The sequence below is a fragment of the Garra rufa genome, chromosome 16 (assembly GCF_049309525.1).
Source record: "Garra rufa chromosome 16, GarRuf1.0, whole genome shotgun sequence".
Lineage (NCBI taxonomy): Eukaryota > Metazoa > Chordata > Actinopteri > Cypriniformes > Cyprinidae > Garra > Garra rufa.
Window position 1 is genome coordinate 18,202,863 of NC_133376.1, and position 24,470 is coordinate 18,227,332.

Genomic DNA, 24,470 nt, shown 5'->3' on the forward strand with positions numbered 1-24,470 from the left:
ATACATTTGTAATATTGTATGTAATATTTATGCTGACTAAACCATGGAGAAAATGCGTGGAAGCTGCTAAATAATATAGAGAAGTACTAATTAAGCAGGAAAGGGCGCCATTTTGACAAACTAAAGTTAATAGGTGGTAAAGATAGATACATACGAGCAGTATTAAGATATTAGCCTAATATTTCACCTGACCGGAAATGATAAGAACAAACATTAATGTTGTCAAGATTCTTGCCCTGGAAATGCTGGTTCAGTCTGGCCAACCACAAATACCTTTTTTTTCCTCAGACAGTTTTTTGCACTCTTCCCCTCGATTTGTTAAAACCTTTGGCAGTCTATAGAACTCCAAATGTTTTTCCTATTGAATTTTATTGGCATTTGTGGTGTAGATATTCATATATAAATATCACCTCCTGACAACTCATTTCACTCACTTTCATGCCAAACATTTGCAGTTTCGTAAGTGACTCACATTTCAAAATGTGTGATTTTTAGGGAAAAAATGTAATCATGAAAATCCACCCCTCAGTGGGGTGTAGACAAATCTTATGAAAACATGCATATGAGATTGTTCATATGTGACCCTGGACTACAAAACAATGTTCAGTTTTTAAAATTGAGATTTATACATTATCTGAAGCTGAAAAGATCATCTGGAAGCTTTCCATTGATGTTAGGATAGGACAATATTTGGCCGAGATACAATTATTTGAAAATCTGGAACCTGAGGGTGCAAGAAAATCAAAATATTGAGAAAATCGCCTTTAAAGATGTCCAAATGAAGTTCTTAGCAATGCATTTGTGTAGCAATTTGATGTGTTTACATTAGAAAATTTACAAAATATCTTCATGGACCATAATCTTCACTCCAATCTAATATCCTAATTATTTATATCCATAGAATGCATTTTTGGCTATTGCTACAAATATACCCATGCTACTTACAGTTAGACTGCGCTGTAAAAAATGACAGTGAATTTAACGGTAAAAAACTGTAAAAATGCTACGGTAAAAACCTGTGAAATGGTTAACGGTAAGTTCCCCTTCTATATACGGTGATAAACTGTGTTGAACATTGCATTTAATTTTACGGTAGTATACCGTTTTTGGAAGTGAAAAAGAACGTAAAATTTACAGTGTATAACCGTAAATTGACATTCCCAGAATTCCCTGAATTTCATTTTTTTATTTGATGTTTTTTTTTTGTTGAAATAACTTCATCTTAATTTTTTTCTTGGCAGTTTTGTACATTAGGGTTGTATGTTACATCTAATGTTGTTAAATTAATGTTTTTTGCATTATTTCAGTTTTATGTGTGTTACCATGATGGTGTTTAGTGTTTGTGTGAATGACACTGTGGACTTTGGTTCATCATGTGATGTTAATATCACCACCTTCTTTTGGTGGTTATCATTGTATTACAAAGGTACAATACAGATTTCAGTGCTTCAAAAAGTTGGTACATTACCATTATATGAGTTACGGTTTTTAGTATGAAATTACGGTATTTACCTGTAAATTTAAGTGAAAACCTTAAAATGTAAAACATTGCTACCGTATTTTTTACGGTAAAATTCTGGCAATCACAGCTGCCAGTTTTTTACCGTAAATTTTACGGATTTTTTTTACAGTGGATTTTGTGGTCCAGGGTCACATATTCATATGAATTAGTCACCAGTTTATTAAAATGTAAAATGGTTATAAATTCCGGTATACTGAATATCCACCTTATTCTTTAGCGCGCAAGTAAATCTGTGAGACTTTTGGATCCGAATAACGAGAAGAATAACAACGCACAGTAAATGGTAATACTTTCCGTACTACAAAACAGTGTGTTGATAATTAAGATAATACATTAAAATAATATGGTGAGACACACCAATTTGCAATATCAGGAAGCAAAACAAACTGTTTTGTACAGCTAAAAATAGCTGGATGCGGATGAGACCAGAAGCCAGACCCATAAAAATTACAAATGGCTGCACCCACTCTTACGGGAAAAATAAGGTGGATAGGGACTCCAATAGGGTGACCACTTGTCCTGCTTTGCGTTGTACCGCACAGCATGTTCATCCCTTGTCCCGCACGTCGCATAGTGTGAAAATCTGTTGAGTCTGTTGGTTTTTAATTATCATATTAATAAAACGTCCATGTGTTCTTTTGCCTTGTTAAGAAAGCTTTTTATTAATTCTTTTTGCGGCATAGTTTCCACGCAAAGGATGTGTGGACCTCATCAAGTGATCTAGCACCACCGACGGAAATGGTCGAGCACACACAGAAAAACACGATATTCTACATTCATTTTACCAATTAAAAACAAATCGATGCAGCTTTTTACACATGAGTTTCTTGTTTTAAAAGTTCATTTGAAGTGTGACAAATGTCTAGAGTGCATTATTGTAATACGAGGGCGCATCAAAATGCACGAGCACAAATCTCTTCTCTCGCAGATGGATTCTCTTTATTCTCAAATAAAATGGATGTGCTTTCTCTTGCTTGTGCGTGCTCAGAAACCTGAATAAGCGCATATGACAGATGTAAATCAGTGTTTATATAGCATAACAGTGAAAAATGTGTCTGTCCTACACGTGTCCCGCATTGTCCCGCAAAAACACATCTGTGTCCCACAACAGATCTTTTGCCAGGTGGTCACCCTAGACTCCAATGCACAAAAAAAAATTGGTAAATAATTGATAAAAGTAACTATTGGAGTATCTAATAATAAATATAGTGACATTTAAAAGTAGTCACTACTCGGTTGCTTAAGAGTAGGCAAACTCATAGATACGTTATCCCAATGAAATACATATTAAAACGGCTTGCCATAGCTGAGGCTCCTGCTGTGAAGCTCGTGTGTATGTGTGTTTCTCTCTCTGGCCGGAGCTCTACTACAGGCGGAAGTTACAGGCGCTTGTGTTGGTGGAAATCTCCAGTGGTGAAAAAGTGAAAAGCAGCGTAAATGATAAACAGCAGCCGTTTGTGACGATTTTAAAAGCAGCGCATCATATATGTGGACGCGGCGGCTTTGTTTTCCCTTCCTGCATTGTCAGACTGCTGGTTTTCGTCGGTAAAGACAGACTGGCATATTTATTGAGTTTGATGTCTGGTTAGGTGGTCAGATAGTGGAAGCTCTCACAGTAACTAACACAGGCGCTTTGATTGGATTGGAACGCTCAGACATTCTGTTACATTGATACAGTGTAACCAAACGGCGCGTTTCCGATTCTAGTTCATACGTTGTTGCAGCGGGAAAGAAGAAACATTCACTTTATTCAGTGATGACTCGATTGGGTTTAACATAACTGCTTAATCACATATGCGACTTCCACAACAACCTATCTAGTGGAGCCTTTTATCTTGGCGTTCTGCACTGGATTTGCATTGGAAGTGACAGGGATGGCAGACAGCGGTCGGGTGAAGCACGACAGCCCGAGTTCGAGCCCCGGACCCGGGAGGAAAAAGGCGCAGCAGTCGCCCGGTTCAAAGGCGCGGTACTCGGTCAACGCTCCCGGACACTGCTTTCGGAAAGTGACCCTGACCAAACCAACCTTCTGCCATCACTGCAGTGACTTCATATGGGGAATTGTTGGGTTTGTTTGTGAAGGTAAGATGGTTTATGAATACACTTAGTCGACATGTTCCATTCAGCAATGTCAACAAAGCGTCTTTGAATTCTTATGCCACTGCAAAGGTGACACAGAAGCGCTTCTGAAGTGGCATTAGTGTCGTTTTAATTCTGCTCAGAGGTGACAAATGCATTTAAACAGACACAGATACAAGTGTATGATTTGTACAAAGGGCTGAGGTAAACCAGAGCAGGCTTAATTTACTCTTTACACATTTTGAGCAGGCACAGAGCAGCCTTAACTTGGCTGTGTAAAGATGCCTTTATGCAAAAGTGCTGTGGTATTAAAGTGCAGTGATGGTATTAAAGGGCAATACTATGGTAATTAGACATATATCATTATGCTAGAGGAATAACTCTTATAAGCATCTCAAGCTTTAGTGCATTCACTGGGTCACATAACCATTTCACGTAAAGTGAAAGTTTCTGATTTTGTTTCAAATGGAATTTTCCCATACCGGTTTGATTGACAGATCATGATCTGTTCACGTGCCGTCCTGGAAAGGGAAGGAATGAAGAAGGTATTTAAAAAAAAAAAGATGGAGGATGTCCAGCATCTCTCTTTCTCTCCTCCACACCTCCCTCTCCACAGAATGATCGAATAGCTTGTCTACTAAATGGGGAAGACAGATTGATGCAGATCGATCCGACACACTCCTTCTGTTAGACAGGAATCTGTGATTGGCTGGACACTTTGATGAGCTCCATCTAATTGATGGAGGCCAGTGACAGTGTGAGAAGATCTGTAGCGTTCTCAGTTCTGTCAGTTAGATGTTTACCGTACATGTTTTTCTTTACAGATCTGCTATTTGGGTAAGCAGCTTAAATTAGACATTAATCAAAAGCAGTTCTTCTGAACAAACCTCACTGATTTCCTTTTGCGTGATTCAAGACTACAACGACAACCTAGATTACAAAGTTTAGATGCAAAAAAACATATACTCTTTGAGTATATTCCAACTTTTCAGAAGCCATTGTGTAATAAGCAAATCAATATTTGATCCCTTGTTTCCTGTAATCTTCCACGCCAGTGAGCTGTAAATGACTGCAAACAAATCATTGAATCGGAGAATTGAACTTGACAACTAAAATTCTGTCATTTAGTGAATGAATCATTTACTTCTTCTCTCGTAAACTCTCATGATTGCAAGTTAGGGTGGATACCAAAGTTTTCAGTAAATAACCACTAAAATTTGCAACACAGAGCATGACTTCAGAAGACTTTGAATATAAAACATGAGTCATATGCACAATTTTATGATGCTTTTGTCATTTATGAAGGTTTTATCAGTTGTAATGCATGGGGGAAAGCACTAGTTTATCTCCTTCTGTATTCAGTACTGGTTTAGCAAGCATTGGCCTTGCAGAATCTGTGATAGAGTATCTTCACTAAAGACCAGCCAGAGTATAATCTATGCCTGAACGTATTTATGAGAATTTAGTTCATTACAATCCTGCTGAGCTGAAGGTTTTTAAACTTTTATGTGCTGTAAATGACTGCAAAAATAATCTCCTTCCATCTGATTTCTATATGCAAAACATGTTTTTCCCTCATGCACATGAATGTAAACTACATCTTGCCAGGTCTTGTCCCTTTAAAGCCTGTTGCTGTTTCTTAGGCAGATTTTAATCCACTATGTTATGCTGTTCACTACAGGTTCTGTATGAATGATTCTGGCAGCAAGCAGTATTACTTTAGGGACAAGACGACTGGATTTATGTGGCCGTGAGATTGTCAGGGCTGGAACGCAGATGTTGATTGACAATGTGAATGTTACCAGGCAGAGTTAGGGAGAAATGAGATGTTTCTGTTACGTAATCTGCTGCAGTGAAGTCGTGATTGACTCTTCCAGGTTGGCATGGCAACACGTAGTCCAATGGAGCAAGGCAGCAGGCTGGATGCTGTAGCCAGACAGACCGAGAGAGAGTAGAACATAAACACACATGCATGCTCTACACTGGCATTTTCATTGCGTGTTAATTGCATTGGTGAAGAGACTAGTAAGATGCCAGGCTCAGACTAATGATTTCATGCATTTATTAAATTGCATTTGTTGCTGTTGCTTTTAAATGCAAGACATGACTATAGCATGTTGTTACGGTCAACTGATATAATATAGATTAGGGCTGTCATGATATCAGATTTTCACTACGTGATTATCGTGGCCTTCACGACAATTACATATTATTAAATTATTATCAATATATTATCAGTCAAATTAATTTTTATTTATTTAGTTTTCTTTTCTGTTTTTGACCAATGAATCACACCATTGCACACAGAATTCTGTTACACTAAACAAACAAGACTAAAATGCTGACAGTTTTTACACAGTGTCAAAGTAAGATATTTTATGAGAACAACTACATATGTTTCCTCCAGACTTGGGGTATAGGGTCGATCGAGTGAAAATGGCTATTTCTATTAGCATTGCAATATAAATATACATTATCTATATGAAAATATCTTAGTTGGCTTGAAGAGCACAGATAAACCATATACTGTTAAAATTATGTACTGATTCTCATCATGTACTATTTATTTTCAAATATTGCCAATACCACTTTATATCAAGATATCCCTAATTAACACAATAAGGATATTTCATTCATATCACGATTAATGTCAATACCAGTATTTTGTGACACCCCTAATGTACATAGGCTACACAAGAAGTACTTAAAATGTCAAAATTAAGGCATATTTAAATGAAAACTAAATTTGCATAAATACTTGAAGGCAAAATATGTGCAATATAGTATACTGGTGCAAATAAATGGGAATTCTTGTTTGAAACCGAAAAGTGCTAGCATTGCATTAGTCACTTTTTGGAATATTTGACCATTATATAATCTAAAAATGTAAAAGAATTCTAATAATTGAAGTCTTTGCACTTAAACTTAAACTTAAAGGTGTTTTTAAACAATTTTTAAAATATTGTTTGAATAATTTACAACTGTAGAGAAAGAAAATGATGTAATGAAAATGATTTAATATATTTTTTTTACATTAATCAAACTTCAAATGTCAATGTTATAAGATAACAATAGAATAGCGTTATTTATATTTTTATATACATACCAGTCAAAAGTTTTGATTTTTAATGTTTAAAAATAGTCTATTCTGCTCACCAAGCCTGCCTTTTTGTTTGATTCAAAGTACAGCAAAAACAGTAAGTTTGAAATGTTTTTACTATTTTAAAAATGTTTTATATTTGAATATATTTTAAAATGTAATTTTTTTCATGTGACTTCAATGCTGAATTTTTAGCATCATTACTCCAGTCTTCAGTGTCACATGATCCTTCAGATATCAGTCTAATATTCTGGTTTGCTGCTCAAAAAACATTTATTATTATTATTATAAAATGTTGCTCTGATCACAGGAATAAATTACATTTTTAAATATATTCAAATAGAAAACAGTTATTTTAAATAGTACAAATATTTTAAAATTTTACTGTTTTTTTTCTGTACTTTGGGTTAAAAAAACTAATTTAAGAAACATAAAAAAATCTTACTGTTCAAAAACTTTTGTCTAGTAATGTACATAAATTAACTGGTTTTATTCAGATTAGAAATATATTTAACATCGCCAAATCAACATACATGCATTATTTTATACAAACTAAATTAATTTATATGGGTGAAATCAGGTAGACATGACTCTGTATTCTTTGCAATATACTGTTGGCATTGACATTTTGGTCACTGAAATAAATTGAGAGAATTTAGAAAAAGTAATTAAAATTAGAAAGACAATTTATACTGTGAATTTATTATCATTCTGGTATGTACACACAACCCTGTATAGCTATTTTTGTGAGGATATACATTGACACAATGCAATCTCTAGCTCCTTACCCTAAACCTACCCATTAGAACTACATGCCTCACCCAAACCCTTACCCTAAACCTAACCTTTTCCCAAAAGTCTTGACCCTCAAACAGGCCTTTAAAGGGCTCTCAGAAAGTCAGGACCAGCCAAAATGTCCTCACTTTACAAAATGGTCTAAAACTCAAACTGGCCCTCACAAAGATAGCTGTACAAGTGTACATACACGCACATACTTTTTTCTTTAAAATGTTCTCTTTAATTTTGAATTTGAAAAATGTCTGTGCATCCTTAGCATTGTCTACTGACTTTCTATAGATTTTGGAAAAGACATGAGGTGAAACTCTGGCTCCTAGTCTAGTGGCTTGCCTGACTATCTCTCACTAGTGTTTTGCATGTTAGACTTCACAAAAATGTTGCTAAAACAGTTTAATGGGTTCATGTGACAGAGGTTTGTGTTGATAATGAATGTGTAAACAAAACAGTCTTTGTGCTTTCCTTAGCAGCGTGTGCTTGTAATTTCTAACTGTTTCCGATTTCACAAGAGTGGTGGGCTATACAGTCAGTGTGCGTGAGAATGTGTCTGTGGTACGGTAAACTTTAGAATGTTTTCCTTGCTCTTGTGGTTGTGATAGTGAGAGGAGCTCAGCCTGACCAGCGTGATCACTTCCTGTCTCTAGTAAGCATGAAAACCAACAAATGCACCAGTGAGGTTCAGTCTGTACTGAGGGCCAAAGTGGGCTCTGACTGCAGTGTAAGTAGGGCACACAGCGATCCAGTGGTCACTACCATACATGCCATGCTGTTGTATTTGCTGCAATTTGTTCTCTGGAGCAGTAAATGCTGCTGTTTGATGTTTAAAAATGTTCATATTGTCGGTGGTATAAAAGATTTATTTATAAAGTGACCTCAGTTCTAAATTGTGAAAATGGTACACTGTGTACCAAAAATTGTGAATTCACTGCTGAGTAAGAATGGCAAGATTTATTTTTGCTAAAGCTGCTATACCTACATATCTTGCCAACATAATGCACCATAATTCTGTGGCCTACACTAAATCTCTCTCTTTTTCCCTGCAGTGTGTAACTTCATGTCACATGAGAAGTGTTTGAAGCACGCCAGGACTGTGTGTTCCTGTATGGCTGCCACACAAGTTCGGGTAAGTGAAACGTGCCACATATGACAGGGCAGACAGACATCATTGGCTATATGGGTAAATCTCATGAAACTTGTAAAAAGACATAATCTGAATCAGAATCAGAAAGAGCTTTATTGCCAAGTATGCTTGCGCATACAAGGAATTTGTTTCAGTGTTATTAGCTTCCAGCACACAGAGATGCACAGACAATAAAAATAAGAGAATAAGAAAAAATACACATATGTAAGCATAAATAGACCAAAAATGAAAATAATAATAATAATTTGTAAAAATTGACAATAAATATGTATGTACAGTTGTGCTATAGGTGATAGGATGGAATACAGGGATGTGTTAGGGTGGAGGTGGTAGCAGTAGATAAAGTCAGATTATTCCACACATTTTTGCACAGTGGGAGGAACATTTTAACTGTTCATAAGGTGGATTGCCTGGGGGGAAAAACTGTTCACGCGTCTGGTAGTCCTGATCTTTGGGGCTCTGTAGCGCCGACCGGATGGTAAGAGTTCAAAGAGGGGATGGCTTGGATGTGAGGGGTCCAAAGTGGTCATATTTTATGCCAAAAAAATCTTTCTTTCTTTCTTTTTTGGCATTGTGTGGTATTTATGACATTTGACATTTGCATCCAAATTTTTCACTTTAAGAATAAAAGTGAAACATTGTTGTAATTGAGTGTTTTTACTGAATAAGGCTAAATAAAAAGATATAATATGTGACCCTGGACCACAAAACCAGTCATAAGGTTAAATTTTACAAAACTGAGATGTATACATCACATGAAAGCTCAGTAAATAAACTTTCTATTGATATATGGTTTGTTAGGATAGGACAATATTTGGCCGAGATACATCTATTTGAAAATCTGGAATCTGAGGGTGCAAAAAAATCAAAATACTGAGAAAATCACCTTTAAAGTTCTCCAAATTAAGTTCTTAACAATGCACATTACTAATTAAAAATTACATTTTGATATATTTATAGTAGGAATTTTACAAAAAATCTTCATGGAACATGATCTTTACTTAATTTCCTAATGATTTTTGACATAAAAGAAAAATCAATAATTTTGACCCATACCATGTATTTTTGGCTATTGCTACAAATATACCTCAGCGACTTAAGACTGGTTTTGTGGTCCAGGGTCATATATAATAATTTCAATTAAAAAAATTTATTAGATTCTCATGATTGTAGTTGAGTGTTTAACTGAATACGACAAAATAAAAAGCAGCAATATAATTACAGTAAAGTAATGGGACAAAATTGGGTGCTTTTTATTTGGTCTCTTTCTGTAAAAAAAAATAAAAAAAATAAAAAAAATTTTTTTAAGAATTATTCTTAAAGTCAGTCGTCTGGATGCAAAAAATGGTTCTATAAAATGGTTTTATAAAAATGTTTCATTTTCTCACAAAATATATATTCCTTTGTAAAATGTCACAAATGTCACAAAATGCAATAGAAAGCAAGAAAGAAAAGGCAAAAAACTTACATCTTTTCTTTTTTTGTATAAAATAAAAAAGTATATTATATTATATTATATATTGTTGCTTTTTTCCAGTAAATACACTTCATTGCTACGGAATTTTCTTTTTTGGTGAATGTCGCTTGGACATGATCTTATAATATTGGATATTACAATTATATGGCAAGACAAGACAAGATTGATTTCACTAACACAGTATTATTGAGGCATCACAACACTGGATGGATGCTCTGATGAAAGAGGACACAAAGTTTTGAACAATTATGCTGTTAATGAAGAACGATCAAGCTGTATTGCAGGGTGTGATCGTGCAAGAAAGATCCTAATTAGCAGTTGATGCTTTACCTGTCTTATCCGTGGCTTTGCATGACAAACAGGAAGTGCATTACGCCCTGAATCTACATTGAATAATTTAGTCCTCACATACTGACTGGAGCCGTTTTGCTCAGTGAAGCCCTTTGTCCGGCATTCATAATGAATTACTGATGACTTCCTGCCGTGTTATGCCGTCTTTCATGAAGGCCAAGTGTCAGCCAGCCAGCTTTGATAGCAGCTCATCTAGCAATCTAAAGCGTTATTATAACAGCCTAGACCGGAAGTTTTTTCTCCCTGTGTACTCACTACTGATTATAAACCCAGTCTATAGTTGATAAACTCATTGTACTGATAGAATGCAGGTCTATCATTGTCCTGGGCCCTGAGTGAAGGGGCCCACATGTACAATTTTTTTCCCCGATCCCTGTTAATTTTAGCAGTGTTTGCATGCTGATTTGATTAGTTACACTTTGCTCTAGAATATTTAGTCATATTTGATGAATACGATGCATTTAGAGCCGGGGGATGAAAACTTTTCGAATTTGAAGATCAGGGTAAATTTAACTTCTTGTGTCATCTGGGAAACATGTAAGTATCTTCTGTAGCTTCTGAAGGGCGGTACTAAATAAAAAAAAAATTATTTAGGCAAAATAAGAAAAATGTACACACCTTCATTCTGTTCAAAAGTTTTCACCCACTGCTCTTAATGCATCGTGTTTCCTTCTAAAGCATCAGTCAGCGTTTGAACCTTCTGTAAGTCCTTTAGTTGTCCTCAGTGTAAAAAGATGGATCTCAAAATCATAGTCATTGTTGGAAAGGATTTAAATACACAAAAATGCTGAAAAACCAAAGAATTTGTGGGACCTGAAGAATTTTTATGAAGAATTGCGGGCAGTTTAACTGTTCAGGACAAACAAGGGACTCATGAACAACTATCACAGATGTGGATCATTCAGGTAACAACACAGTATTGAGAATCAAGTGTATGTAAACTGCAGAAAGATTCTCTGGAGAGTGTATGTCAATAATTATCCAAATAAAGTTGAAATTTCGACTCGCCGTCGCAAAGGAACGTTTGGAAGGGGCAGTGTCGCTTTTACTAAAACAGCTAAAACTTGTGGAGATAAAGCCTATAAATCCTAGATGAAAACTCAAAACTTCATGAAACTAGATGAGCAAATGCAACAGGTGATTCGAAACAAGTATGCAAAGTTTTATGGCGATGAGACCACAGGTGTTGCTATAACAGTTAAAAAAGACCTCTTATTGCAGAAAATATTTATATATTCATGCATACACTTGATCTTCACATCGAAACAATTTCGCCTGTAGGACCACTGCTGTCGATCAAATTGTTATTTCAATATTTGACATTATTTAAAAAAAAAAAAAACTTTTGCGAACTTTTCCAATCCGACCATAGGTGGCACTATAACAGTCATAAATGTTAAAAATCATCATATTTTTATAAGTACCTAGATAAATTACCTGGATTTGCCAAAAATGCCTTTTCAAATTATTAATATAGATGTTTCAATTATATGTCTTTTTTTGTATGTGCTTAAATGTCTTGATAATCCCTTGTATGTGCTTAAAACTCTGATAATCGCTGCTTGCAGCTATATTTTTCTTTTTTGTAATGTTATCTAAAATTAATATTTTATTTTATTTAAGCTTTATTTTAATTAAAAAACATTTTTTTGTTTTATTTAACAATAGCAACTCAATGTTTGTCTGGTTGCTAGGCCAATTTTTACTTCGATAATTAGATAATTAAATAATTGTAACTATGTATTTATTATTTAATTTAATTAATTAATTATTATTATTTATTTTTAATTTAAATTGTAGTTAATTGTGATAAGTGGGAGAAATTTGATAGAAATGACTGTGAACTGTCCTTTACATCAGGCTTGTGCACAATTCAGAATTTCAGAATTGGCCGCCATTCAATTCATGAGTTGGAATTTGAATTGAATTGACTCCGCCCCACAAGAAGTTGAATTTGAATTGGAGTTGGACAGGAAGTGGAATTAAATTCATGGCAATTCAAAGACATTCCACACAGTCATACAACAGAAAGAATGTGTTGAATCTCACATACAATTACATTAATTTTGTAATTCAATAGCATAATTTCATTACACATAACTAGTCACTCCTCAACCCTGCATACATTTTGTTCCAACATATAGATAATGATCAAATTCTTGAAATAAATTACTCCCTCAGTGTTTGATTAGTTTTGTTCAAAATGTTATTTTCATTTCAAACTAATCAAATAACACAATGTAATCTGTACAAGTAGTTCAAACTAATATCATTTATAGAATATGTAATGAAATCATATCTGACATATATTGCAAAGCTTCATTGTTAAACACTTATGTATATGAATTTCTTTGAATTTGTATCGAATTGAAATTCTGCTTCCTTTAATTCAAATTCGAATTGTAATTCTAGATCCTGTTTTGACATCAATTCAAATTCAAGAATTGAATTGGAATTTAGGAGTCATTCTCAATTCAATTCCGAATTGTGCACAAGCCTGCTTTACATATTGATTGTATCAGTCAGATGTACAAAAGGCTTTGAACAGTTGCTTCGGTTTGAAGAAAAACTGCTATATATATAACAGGATGTACATTTAGCGTGAAAAAATGAACAGTTCTTGCTGGTTAACAGCATGTGATAAAGTAACCACATGAGATGCTCGCTGCTTGGAAACTGCATCTTCCGAATGTGCTGATGCCACATGTGTCAGGGCTGAGTTCACAGCGAGAAAAACCTGCCTTGCTTAAGCCAAATGGCAAAGAGGTGACACAGACCAGCCAATCGCATCAGAGCAGCCGCGGGGCATGACAGGAGGCCGAGTCAAGCACCATGCCACAGAAAAACTTAATTTAGACTGAGAGATAATGAGGTGGAACAGAAACCACTGGTCTAAATGAAAGACGGGCCCTCAGAGACTCTTCTGGAAGTTTGCCTTCATACATAATGCATGCAGAGACAACAAGAAAGTGAATGCAGTGGTTTAATTCTCGGTTTCTAGCTTCTTTGGCTGTAACAATGATGTGTTCAGTTTGAAAAGGAAATGGATGTGACTGTTTTTGTACTGGCTGAAGACTTTTCTCAGTTGTGTGTGTGTGAGTATGTGTGTGTGGGTGGGTGGGTAGTGTAGGAGTGAGTCAGTCTTTGAGCCAACTGCTCCATTAACCTTTACTCAACAACCTCGCTGAACCACATCTGAGGAAATACGAACACAACAGTTGCAGAAATTCGACACTGTTATTACTGAAAATCAAGAATATGTCCTTTAAGACTTGATAACATTTATAATAGTCATGTACAGTCAGTGTTGGGGTAACACATTACCCCCATTAACGCAAGATACATAATCAGATTACTTTTTTCAAGTTACTAAAGTAACGCCAGTTATTTTGTTTTCCTATTTATTGACTGCTGACAAGTCTCCCGTCCCCATGTTGAGAGAAATCGGAAGTACAGAGGTGTCGTGTGCACTGATTAAACATGGTGTTACTATAGTTCTAGACTAAATGTGAACATGCATTTACTCACTTGCACAAAAACAGATCCAGTATTCATCAGAATGAATTAAAACAGTGAAATGCAAATTCAGAATATGATGCAAACCTGCAATAATTAAATATGTTCAGTAACACAAATATCCTTTATGTATTTAATCCCATTTTATTAACCAATGTCTTTGCTGCTAAACTTGGATGATCCAGTTCAATCATACTAATAAGCAAAAACCATTTAAGATAATCTAATATTTAACCTTCATTGTTTTTTTCTATTGCTGAAGAGTGTTAAACCTTCTTTTCCTGCGTTCTACTGTACAGACGTGAATTTACGTTTCAGCCTGAGACTTATTCATTTCTCTTTATGGTGTGAAATGGCTTTTACATTTGCTAAAAATATAACTTTTTATATTAAAAACAAACAAGCAATTCCTGCCCAGATTAAAAAAGTAACACAAAAGTAATGCAAAAGTAACATAACGCATTACTTTCCATAAAAAGTAATTAAGTAACATAATTTACTTTTTTTTTTTCAGCCTGAGACTTATTTCTCTTTTTTGTGTGAAATGGCTTTTACATTTGCTAAAAATATAACTTTTTATATTAAAAACAAACAAGTAAGTGCTGCCCAGATTTAAAAAGTAACACAAAAGTAATGCAAATGTAGCATAACACATTACTTTTCATAAACAGTAATTAAAGGGATAGTTCACCCAAAAATGGAAATTTGATGTTTATCTGCTTAACTCCTGGGCATCCTAGATGTAGGTGACTTTGTTTCTTCAGTAGAACACAAACAAAGATTTTTTTTAACTCAAACCGTTGCAGTCTGTTAGTCACATAATGGCAGTGAATGGGCACCAAACCTTTGAAAGTAAAAAAAAAAAAAAAAAAAAAAAACATGCACAGACGAATCAGATCGATTTCGTCTTAGGGCATCAATGTATCGTCACGAGCCGCAGGGTTTAATTTGGATTTGTCTGTGCATGTTTTGTTTTTTTTACTTTCAAAGGTTTGGTGCCCATTCACTGCCATTATACAGTATGACTGACAGACTGCACCGGTTTGAGTTAAAAAATCTTTGTTTGTGTTCTACTGAAGAAACAAAGTCACCAACATCTTGGATGCCCTAGGGTTAAGCAGATAAACATCAAATTTTCATTTTTGGGTGAACTATTCGTTTAAGTAATGCAATAAGTGACTTTTTTAGGGAGTAATGCAATATTGTAATGCATTACTTTTGAAAGTAACTTTCGCTAACACTGGTTAGTAGTTATAGACTAAATGTGAACATGCATTTACTCAACTCACTTGCACAAAAACAGATTCAGTATTCCTCAAAATGAATAAAAACTGAAATGCAAGCTAAAAAATATGATGCAAACCTGCAATAATTAAATGTTAAATAACACAACCAATGTGTATGCTTCTGACCTTCAATGACATAATTCAGTCATATTAATAAGCAAAAATTATTTTAGATAAACGTAATATTTGTGTTTTTGTTTTTTATTGCTGAAGAGTGTTGAACTTTCTTCTCCTGCATCCTATTCTTCACGTAATCCAGAATGTCAGAAAAGATAGAGGGTTTGTTTGAGCATGTATTTACATTTCCTTCAGCCTGAGGGAATTAAATGGCTTTTACATTTGACAAAAATAGAACATTTTCTATATTAAAAACATACAAGCAAGCCCAGCCCAGATGAGGAAAAGTAATGCCAAAGTAATGTGACGTATTACTTACCATAAAAAGCAGGGAGTAACACAAATATTGTAATGCATTACTTTTAAAGGAAACTTCCCCAACACTGCTCCTATATCACCTTGAATAAATGGAAATAAACTGTTTAATGCATTTTAAATCAAGAAATCGTGCACACAACAGATTTAACTTCTGAAATGTTATAAATTTCCAAATGTGGGGTTATGTTAATAGAAAAGAAAGGGACCAGTGTTGTTTTAGTACAGGATTTCTGTGGGTCTTAAAAAGTCCTAATTCGCCTTCCACAAGTTTATGCCTAAAGGTGTTAAATTTGAGAAGAAACTCATAAATTCATAAAATCATGTGCATGCAATGCAATAAAGATTTTATTTTTATTTATTATATAATTAACAAAAAACCTTGCTACGTGTATTGCATTAGGCTAACTAAGACTCGTCATAGCATTTGCATATTATTGCTTTTTTGTTGATTTTGATTGCTTCCTTTATCCTCATTTGTAAGTCGCTTTGGTTAAAAGCGTCTGCTAAATAACTAAATGTAAATTAATTTGAATGAGTCTATTGGCAGATATTTGTTCTTGTTTCAGTCATAAACCTCATTTTAGCAGTTTCTTATAAATATTGACATGATGTTTTATGTTTTTTTTTTTAATCTGGTCTTAAATTCACATTATAAACTATGTAGTATTATTTATCATATCTATTATTTATTATATTACTGTAGCTTTTATTTTTATAGTTTTAGTTTCTATTGTAATTTTAGTTTGAGATTTAGTATATTTTTTTATTTTTGACATTTGATTTATATTTAATTAATTATTAAACTTACTAGCAAACGGAAACGTATTAATTTATTATTAGTTTTTTTAATTTTATGTTTTTCTTTTAATATTTGTATTTTATTTTATTTCAGCTGTATTTCAATTATTAATTCATTTAATAATTTAAGTTTTATTTATCAATAACCACTGCCAGTGACATTTATTTGGGACATAAATTGAGTCTTTTTTAATTTCTTTGTCTTTGAAGTAATTACTTACAACTTAGATTTTTTGAATCAGGAATAATCTATAATAGGGATTGACCGATTATCGGCACCGAAATTAAGCATTTTTAATAATTAGTATCGGTATGAAAAAACACATATCAGTTGACCCCCAATCTATAATATGAATATTAATCACAATAACAAAAAAGAGTAAAAGCTTTATGTTACACACAAAGGCTAGCAAAACTGAGCATAAATTTTCCATCCATTTTTTTCAAAAGCACTATTTCCGTTTTAGAGTACCTCAGCAGTAGCCATTTACAGGAGCCAATCACCTTTAGGATCAGAGGGATGGTGGTTAATGACAGGAAATGAGGTCACGTCCGGTAGGATGCTCTGCAGTCTACTGTAGTGACTCCCCTGGGAGGCCAAGAGTCAGTGAGGATGTGTCCACTGCAGGAGGGAGAGGTGGGCCGCAGCTCAAGGACACATGCTGTAGGGTGTGTGTGTGTGTGTGTGTGTGTGTGTGTGAGTGAGAGAGATGAATGTGTGTGTTTGTTTGAGGCCTCATCATCAAAGATTTTGAGTACCTCGGCAACCTGAACACAAAACCTCACCATATTTTCCTCCGTATTATATGGACTTATATTTTTGTCCCTAGAGTTTAGGTATTTTCTGTGCAGTGGATGTATTTTGGCTCGTGACATTTCTCAGCATTATGAAAATGTAGGCGGTCCAGGCTTCTAAGCAGCTGTTTCGTGTCTGTGAGCTCACAGACATCAGCAAGTTCGATTTCTGGCTCTCTCACAAGTGTCTAAACAGCCTGATTTGCCTGAGCAAATGTCAAGCTATTTCTCTTTGTGTTCCCAAGCCATATATCCAAATATTGAGTAAAGCACCTAATCTGTCCTATCGTACACTGCGCTGTGTGTGCTGTTGTAAGAACGTCTGCTCCTAAATGTCACTTCAGGTTTTTTTTTTTTTTTTACTGACATGGACAGGTCTGCCTAGCAGCACAGAAACTGAGTTAAATGAGTAGTTCACTTTCAGAACAAAAATTTACAGATAATGTACTCACCCCTTGTCATCCAAGATGTTCATGTCTTTCTTTCTTCAGTCGTAAAGAAATTATGTTTTTTGATTTCTCTCCGTATAATGGACTTCTATGGTGCCCCCGAGTTTGAACTTCCAAAATGCAGTTTAAATGCAGGTTCAAAGGGCTCTAAATGATCCCAGCCCAGGAAGAAGTCTTATCTAGCGAAACGATTGGTTATTTTCTAAAAACATTTACAATGTATATACTTTTTAATATCTACACAGAGTACACACAGAGCTAGACAAGACAAGCATTTGAGGTTAAAAAGTATATAAATTGTAATTTTCTTTTAGAAAATAACCAATCGTTTCGCTAGATAAGACCCTTCTTTCCCCGGCTGTGATCGTTTAGAGCCATTTGAAGCTGCATTTTGGAAGTTCAAACTCGGGGGCACCATAGAAGTCCATTATATGGAGAGAACTCCTGCAATGTTTTCCTCAAAAAACATAATTTCCTTACGACTAAAGAAAGAAAGACTTGTTGTTCTGAAAGTGAACTACTCCTTTAATGTTTCCTGCCTTTTTGCAGTACTTGCATGTTCACTGTCAGATTAAATTGGCAAAACAAAGGTACTTTTAGGGGTACAACAGCCATCTATGCCATCCAAAATGTTCATGTCTTTCCTTCTTCAGTCAAAACGAAATTAAGGTTTTTGAGGAAAACTTTTTAGGATTTCTCCACTTCAAAATCATCAGACGTTCTTGTTTTATCTTTTTTTGTTTAACTTTTCTTATCTGTGATTTTTCCTACATGATTATGTGATGCGTGAGGACGAACCAGTGCAAGTAAATTTGTATTTTTTGTAGAAAATGACAGATCGTTTTGCTAGATAAGACCTTTATTCCTCGGCTGGGATTGTGTAGAGCCCTTTGAAGCTGCATTGAAACTGCAATTTGGACCTTCAACCTGTTGATCCCCTTTGAAGTCCGCTATATGGAGAAAAACTGGAATGTTTTCCTCATAAACCTTCATTTCTTTTTGACTGAAGAAAGACATGAACATCCTGGATGGCATAGGGGTGAGTAAATTATCAGCAAATTTTATTTCCTGATACTAATCTTTTAAATTGAATATATATATTTTTTTCTTACAATTTGACTGTTTTTACTGTATTTTCAATTAAATAAATGCAGCCTAGGTAGGTGAGCATGAGAGACGACTTTCGAAAACGTGCTTAGTTTCACAGTGTTTCTTTATAGTGTTCCCAGGAGAAGCTGGGATGGGGAAAAATGACACATTTCACCTTTAAGAATGCTTAATGGAAATGTTCTGCAGCATACACATCCTAAAGGGAGTTTTCCACCAATTAAAGGGAGTTTTTCCTGTGTGGGAGAAATGTAAGAATGTTTTTTAAAGCATGGTGAATGAGGATCAGCTCTAGAGCATGTCTCACTGATCCAGAAGGTCTTGGATGATTGGTTTTGGTAACAGAACACCCCTCTAACCACAAATTCACCAGCCCACCAAAGTTGTTTGTAGAATTATTTACCAACCTGCACATCAAGCAGTCAAAGACCTGGAGCCAAAGGCTATTTATCCAGAGGAATCACAGTGCTGCCTGTCACGAGTGAGGAGATTGGAAGCAGAGGGCAGAAAGGCTGACTTTTCCTCCTGTTTCTGTGCTGTCACAATCTGCTGTGTGATTCAGAATGTGTTCCCGTGAAATCAGTCGTTACAGATGGGCACACGTAACAAGACAGGCCGGCTGGGATTTGTCACTGCATCTCTTCACTATATCAGAACATTTCACTTTGGGTGTTTGAAAGCTCCAGCCAGGCTCACATTAAAGTTGTATCCTGGATGTTATTTAGCTGGAATATCTTTACATATATTACCAGTAGGGGTGGGCGATTTGGTAAAAATATCATATCACGATTTTTTCAAGAAATATCACGATTCACGATTTTATCACGATTCTTTGTCATGTTGGTTTTACTTTTTTACTAAAAAAAAGTTGTCTAAGTTGTCTGAGTAGTACAGCCAAATTAATTTTTCTATTTTAAAACCAAAACCTTACAAGGTAACAGAATATAAAATAAAAAGAATGGCAGATATTTAAGCCAAAGTGGGCGAAGACAAAAAAATCTTTGTCATTATTTTCTTTGTTTTTAAAAAATAAGAACAAAGATAAGCTACATGTTACAAATACACATACTATACAAATAAAACAAACAGTGCTTTAATTTTCAGGTAAAGTCGGTGTATTTATCAGTAGCATTCAAGAAATTTTATTAACAAATATAAAAATAAAACACTATATACATTATATACATAAATTATACATAGAAGCAACATTTAAAGCAACTGTACTGAAGTTCAACTTTGTATTGAAGTTCTTCAGTCAAGAGCAGTGAGTGATTTTCCTTTGTGTTTTGTTTTATTAGCGTACCATCACCCAAAAATAACAATTCTGTCATCATTTACTCACTCTCGCATTTTTTTAAGCATAAAACATGCTGAACATAAAACTTATTTTGAATAATGTGGGTAACCAAACAGTAGCTGGGTCCCCAGTTACTTCCATATATTTTATTTATTTATTTTAAGTCAGTGGGGACCAGCTACTGTTACCCACATTCTTCAAAATATCTTCTTTTGTGTTAAGCACAAGAAAAAAATTAATAGAGATTTGGGACATGTGAGTGACAACATTTTTGGGTGTACTGTCCCTTTAATGACAATCGGCAGCATGTTTAGCTCTGTCGCAGAGCTGCACGCATCTATACAGGCGCGCATCCGTTTTTCTCTTAACTGTTTACTTTCACTTTAGACAGCCAACTGTGTTTATATGTAATCCTTGCGTGTTTTTGACAGTATAAGCAAATTAAACGCCAAAGATAGCTCAGTTTAGTAATCAGGTGCTGTTTGACAGGCTTTTAGCGCACGTGCTTCAGGTTTACGCGCTCATGAAGCGCATGCCAGAACAGCGCGCGGACCAAATGGCGTTATTTGACCGGCAAGACATTGAAGCACATTCAAATAATGTACTTTTGTGATCGCGAATATGAATAAGTGCAGTGTCCCGTGAGTGAATGTATGGCGTTCATCCAGGTTCAAATATATGACGCTGCAACGTGCACTCGTCTCACTGAACGTGACGTCTACGTCTGTCGAACGTGACGTCTACGTCTGCCGAACGTGACGTCTGCGTCTGCCGAACGTGACGTCTGCGTCTGCCAAACTACAGTTCGATTGCCTGAACGTCTGCGTGACGTCTGCGTCTGCCCTAAAAATATGTTCTAGCATGTATCTACCACTAGGAGTCTCTAGACCAATACAAAAGATTGCATTTGTAAACGTTATAAGTTTTATAGTTTCACCAAAGTTTGTTTGACAGACCATCTGACAGAATTATACCAAAAAAAATCAAAGCAATTGTGCTGCTTAATATTTTTTCTGCATTTTAACTGGATTTATTGATTTAATATTGCATATTATTTTTCATAATATAGACATCTTATCAATACAAAATTACTGCTGAGTAAAAATATTCAATTTTTTTTTAAAAAAATGGAAAAAATAAATAAAAGAACAATAAGATAGGCTAAGTGTCGCTCTTTTTTTCAAAGAATCGTATTATGTTTTAAACGTAAATTAAAGCAAAGAAGATGAAAAAAAGTTAGGCGTTTGAAAAAAAATTAACATTATGTATTTTTTTCAGGAAGGCCTATACTGAATTTTTTATTTATTTTTTATTTTATTTTTTTATTTTACAGCAACAGTCTCAGGTCTAACAGACGATTGCGATCAACGGGTTGGCCATCATTGATTAATTCAGGCTTAATTCGTTCGTTGCTTTGATTTAACTAAATCCTGGTCACAATTTAGCAATGTTGTGTGCACGACATTAAATTGAGGTAACGAATATTCATGCACTCAATTTAGTAAAATAAGAAAACGAATTCCTGCTGACTTTTTTTTTTTCCTGCATGTCATGTGTGGGGCTGTATGCTTTGATATGGCTTAAAACAACAACAACAACAAAACTCTCAGCAGAATCTGTATTTTACCGTTTCTGTTCATGCGTTTCTCTGTATTATTGCAGTTCATCCATTTATTTAGGGTATTGGTTACCAGATCAAGACTGTCTTTGTTTTCTTTTCTCTTCTCTTAAAATTATATTTAAAATGGCTTTCAAAATTATATTTAAAACTGACAAGAAATATGTAAAAATTAGTGTCTACTTATAGCTCATCTTTTAATTGAATATGCCGGTTGATAACAGATCCACCACAAAGCGTCCGGTCAGAGACTTCTGGGGGAATAACCCATTTATTGTCACCACAAGCTTGCATGTGTCTGTTTTTTAATAGGCAGGCACGCACACACACAACTTTAGCAAAGAAAAGTCATCACAGTACAGCTAGCATCCATACACTTTTCCGAACTATTGAACTCTGCACGGTAGGCGGGAGCAGAAGCCTGCGCGTCATTTCCAGACCCCTGGTTGGCTCACGGAAAGGATGCGTCAACTTAGCTGATATCAAAAGAAACTAAGACACTTAAATATATATACTTAATAGTGGCCTTTTTTTTTTTTTTTTTTTTTACAAAATAATAAGCTTACTCATCAAAATAGACACAAACCTAATACAAGTGACCAGAGCCCTGCCCGAGCCCAACGGGCACCAGTGAGCGCGCCTTCAGCGCATTTTCAGGAGTTCCACAAATCCACGATCAAGTGCACATAAAAGGCTAAAGATTGCCTAAAGATTCCTGTTCCTGAACAAGAGAGCCCATCCTCTTTATTTATTTTTTTAAATAGAAAAAGCACAACAATTTGTTGATATTGTTTGTGAGTGCATGCACGCAAATACACATAGATCCTTTAAAGTTACGAATAATGTAGCCGATTACTCTTACCTTTACGTGCAAAAAAAAAAGTCGGCCTATTTTAAGATGTTTGCAATGCAAGTGTTCGCGCTTGCTCCTCCATGTCTAGTAAAGCGCGCACTAGCCTCCACTATAAAGATAAATATATGAGTCTAAGAGCGCACAGATGTGTTAAACGTTTAACATTTTGATATGCTTGAACTCCTTAATATCTATAGATTTTATTTTAGACAAGTCGTCATAGGCGGAGGGTGAACCAGCTCTAGGGTAAGGCTAACTCATAAACTCGTCTTTTTAGGAAAGAAAATAGACGCAGCAGGTGTCACGTAGGCCAATAAAATATTTTTAATGGGACTGAATTGTATTTAATGTGATTACAATTTAATAAAAACATTAGAAATTGATCATTTTAACGTTTCATTTCAAGTTATTCAAACATTATCACCTTGCAAATCTCACTCACCAAAAAAAACAAAAAACAAAAAAACAAACAAACAAAAAATATATATATATATATAAAATACGCACATACAGGATTTCTTCCAAGGGTACGCAGTGTTTTTTTTTTTTTGTTAAGGTCAAATGATGACGGCTCAAACTCAACAAAACAAAATGGTAGAATACATCTATCAAAAGCATGCTTAGTTTCTGCTATTAAATTAGTTCGTTTTAAAAATGGAAAAGTGATTATATTTCGTTTAGTTTTTTTTATTGAGTTAATTAAGCAAAACTTTTGAAGCATTTTTGTTCGTTAATTGTATGTTTTTAAAGTAATGATGAGAAGCGGCCAGCAGCAGTGAGTCGATCATCTATATTTGATCAATTTAGCCTTCTCAAAGCATAAGGACTTGCCTAAATTAAAATCTATATATAATATACAGTTCAAGCATATCACACATGTTAGTTTAAACGTTTAACCTTGATAATTGCGCGCTGTTGGACGAATATCGTTTGTGTGGAGACTTGAAGGCAGCTGAAGCAGCTTGAAATGGAGGCACCAGTGCAATCACTTTTTTTGTGTAAAAACTATCAAAACATAATGTCTTCATTTATGCTCATAAAGGTAGGAGTAAAATCATTCTGACCTGTAACGGGACAATTTTTCTTTTAGTGCACAGTGCACTCACAATAAACAACTCGTTGTGCGTTTATAAAATAAAGGAAAACAGAAGATGCGCTTTCTGCCGTCTGTTCTTGAACAGCATCGCTTCACAATGAACATAGAAAGCTTTAAATTACCACTTTAAAACGAAATAATTCAAATCGAAAATAGAAACCTTCATTAGGTTATCTGTAAAGATGTAAAGATATTTCTATATAAAGGCACGTCCAATGAAGAGATGGCAAGTAATTTTTTTATTCATCTCCATTATTGATGAATGTCTAAAATATAAAAATAAGGAAAAGCCTAAAACAGGCCCCATTATATTTATTTTATAATTCTATTAAAATTAAAATATTATAAAATATAGGCTACTATAAAATTATAATTACAATTACAAATTATACTGGCATAGGGTATATTAAAACATAAAATTATTGTAGCTGCTTATATCAGGATTGTCACAGGATTTTGCCGTACATTTTCGTTCGTTCACAAGTGATCAAGACATTTCTCCGGAGCACAATGTTTCAAGAAGAACTGTCCAGTTTAGCTTTTCTAATATTGGAAATATTCCTGCGCTCACAACATCGACATAAAATCTGCAAAGACTTTTGCACCAAAACGCTCGCAGGGCGCATGTTGTTTGGGATTGTCAGTTAATAAAAAGAATAGATAGGTTAATTGGAAAAGATTGTATAGAAAGTTATTTTTTCTCAAAATGTAGCATACTCCTCTAATTGTATATACAGTACATGCAAAACTAATGT

The 24,470-nt window shown here is 34.7% G+C and overlaps 1 protein-coding gene across 1 annotated transcript in view; it reads left to right on the forward strand.

Moving 5' to 3' along the window:
- The first annotated feature begins 2,987 nt into the window (after nt 1–2,987).
- Nucleotides 2,988–24,470, forward strand: part of LOC141288091 (diacylglycerol kinase theta-like) — a 61,241-nt gene continuing 39,758 nt past the window's right edge. The window contains exons 1-2 of the mRNA XM_073820204.1: nt 2,988–3,604; nt 8,540–8,619. Of these exons, the coding sequence (XP_073676305.1) occupies nt 3,397–3,604; nt 8,540–8,619 (288 nt within the window). The 5' untranslated portion in view covers nt 2,988–3,396. The remainder of the gene's footprint in view (nt 3,605–8,539; nt 8,620–24,470) is intronic.